The 363-nt window shown below is 56.2% G+C and overlaps 1 protein-coding gene across 1 annotated transcript in view; it reads left to right on the forward strand.

Annotated features, from left to right (window-relative positions):
• Positions 1–86, forward strand: part of GNG13 (guanine nucleotide binding protein (G protein), gamma 13) — a 772-nt gene extending 686 nt beyond the window's left edge. Inside the window, 1 exon segment of the mRNA XM_009879505.1 lies at positions 1–86. This exon segment is cut by the window's left edge and continues 19 nt beyond it. Coding sequence (XP_009877807.1) covers positions 1–86 — 86 coding nt within the window.
• Positions 87–363: the final 277 nt, after the last annotated feature.

Consider the following 363-nt stretch of genomic DNA (forward strand, 5'->3'; position numbering starts at 1 on the left):
CCGGCAGCCCCGAGGCCCCCTTCTTGAACCCGTAGCTGATCAAAAACAACCCCTGGGTGGAGAAAGGCAAATGCAGCATCCTCTGAGGGGCTGGTCCCCCAACCCGCTCCTGCAGCCCCCTGGCTCCGCTCCTCCCCGCTGAATGTACAGTTTTTCATTAGCTAGCGTCCCACTGTGACTACCTGAACAAACAAAAAACCCACCTTTGTCTTACTGCTTTTGGTAATCAGCGTTTATTTTTAATATGGGGGGATGGGGAAAGCAGGGAGGGTGGGCAGCAAGGGAGGGGGCAGGAGCAGCAGAAGTTTCTCCAGGGTTAGGCTGCAGCTTCCAGGCACAGGTGCCCTTCCTGGGGACATCAAA

This window comes from Apaloderma vittatum, unplaced genomic scaffold (genome assembly GCF_000703405.1).
Source record: "Apaloderma vittatum isolate BGI_N311 unplaced genomic scaffold, ASM70340v1 scaffold25122, whole genome shotgun sequence".
Lineage (NCBI taxonomy): Eukaryota > Metazoa > Chordata > Aves > Trogoniformes > Trogonidae > Apaloderma > Apaloderma vittatum.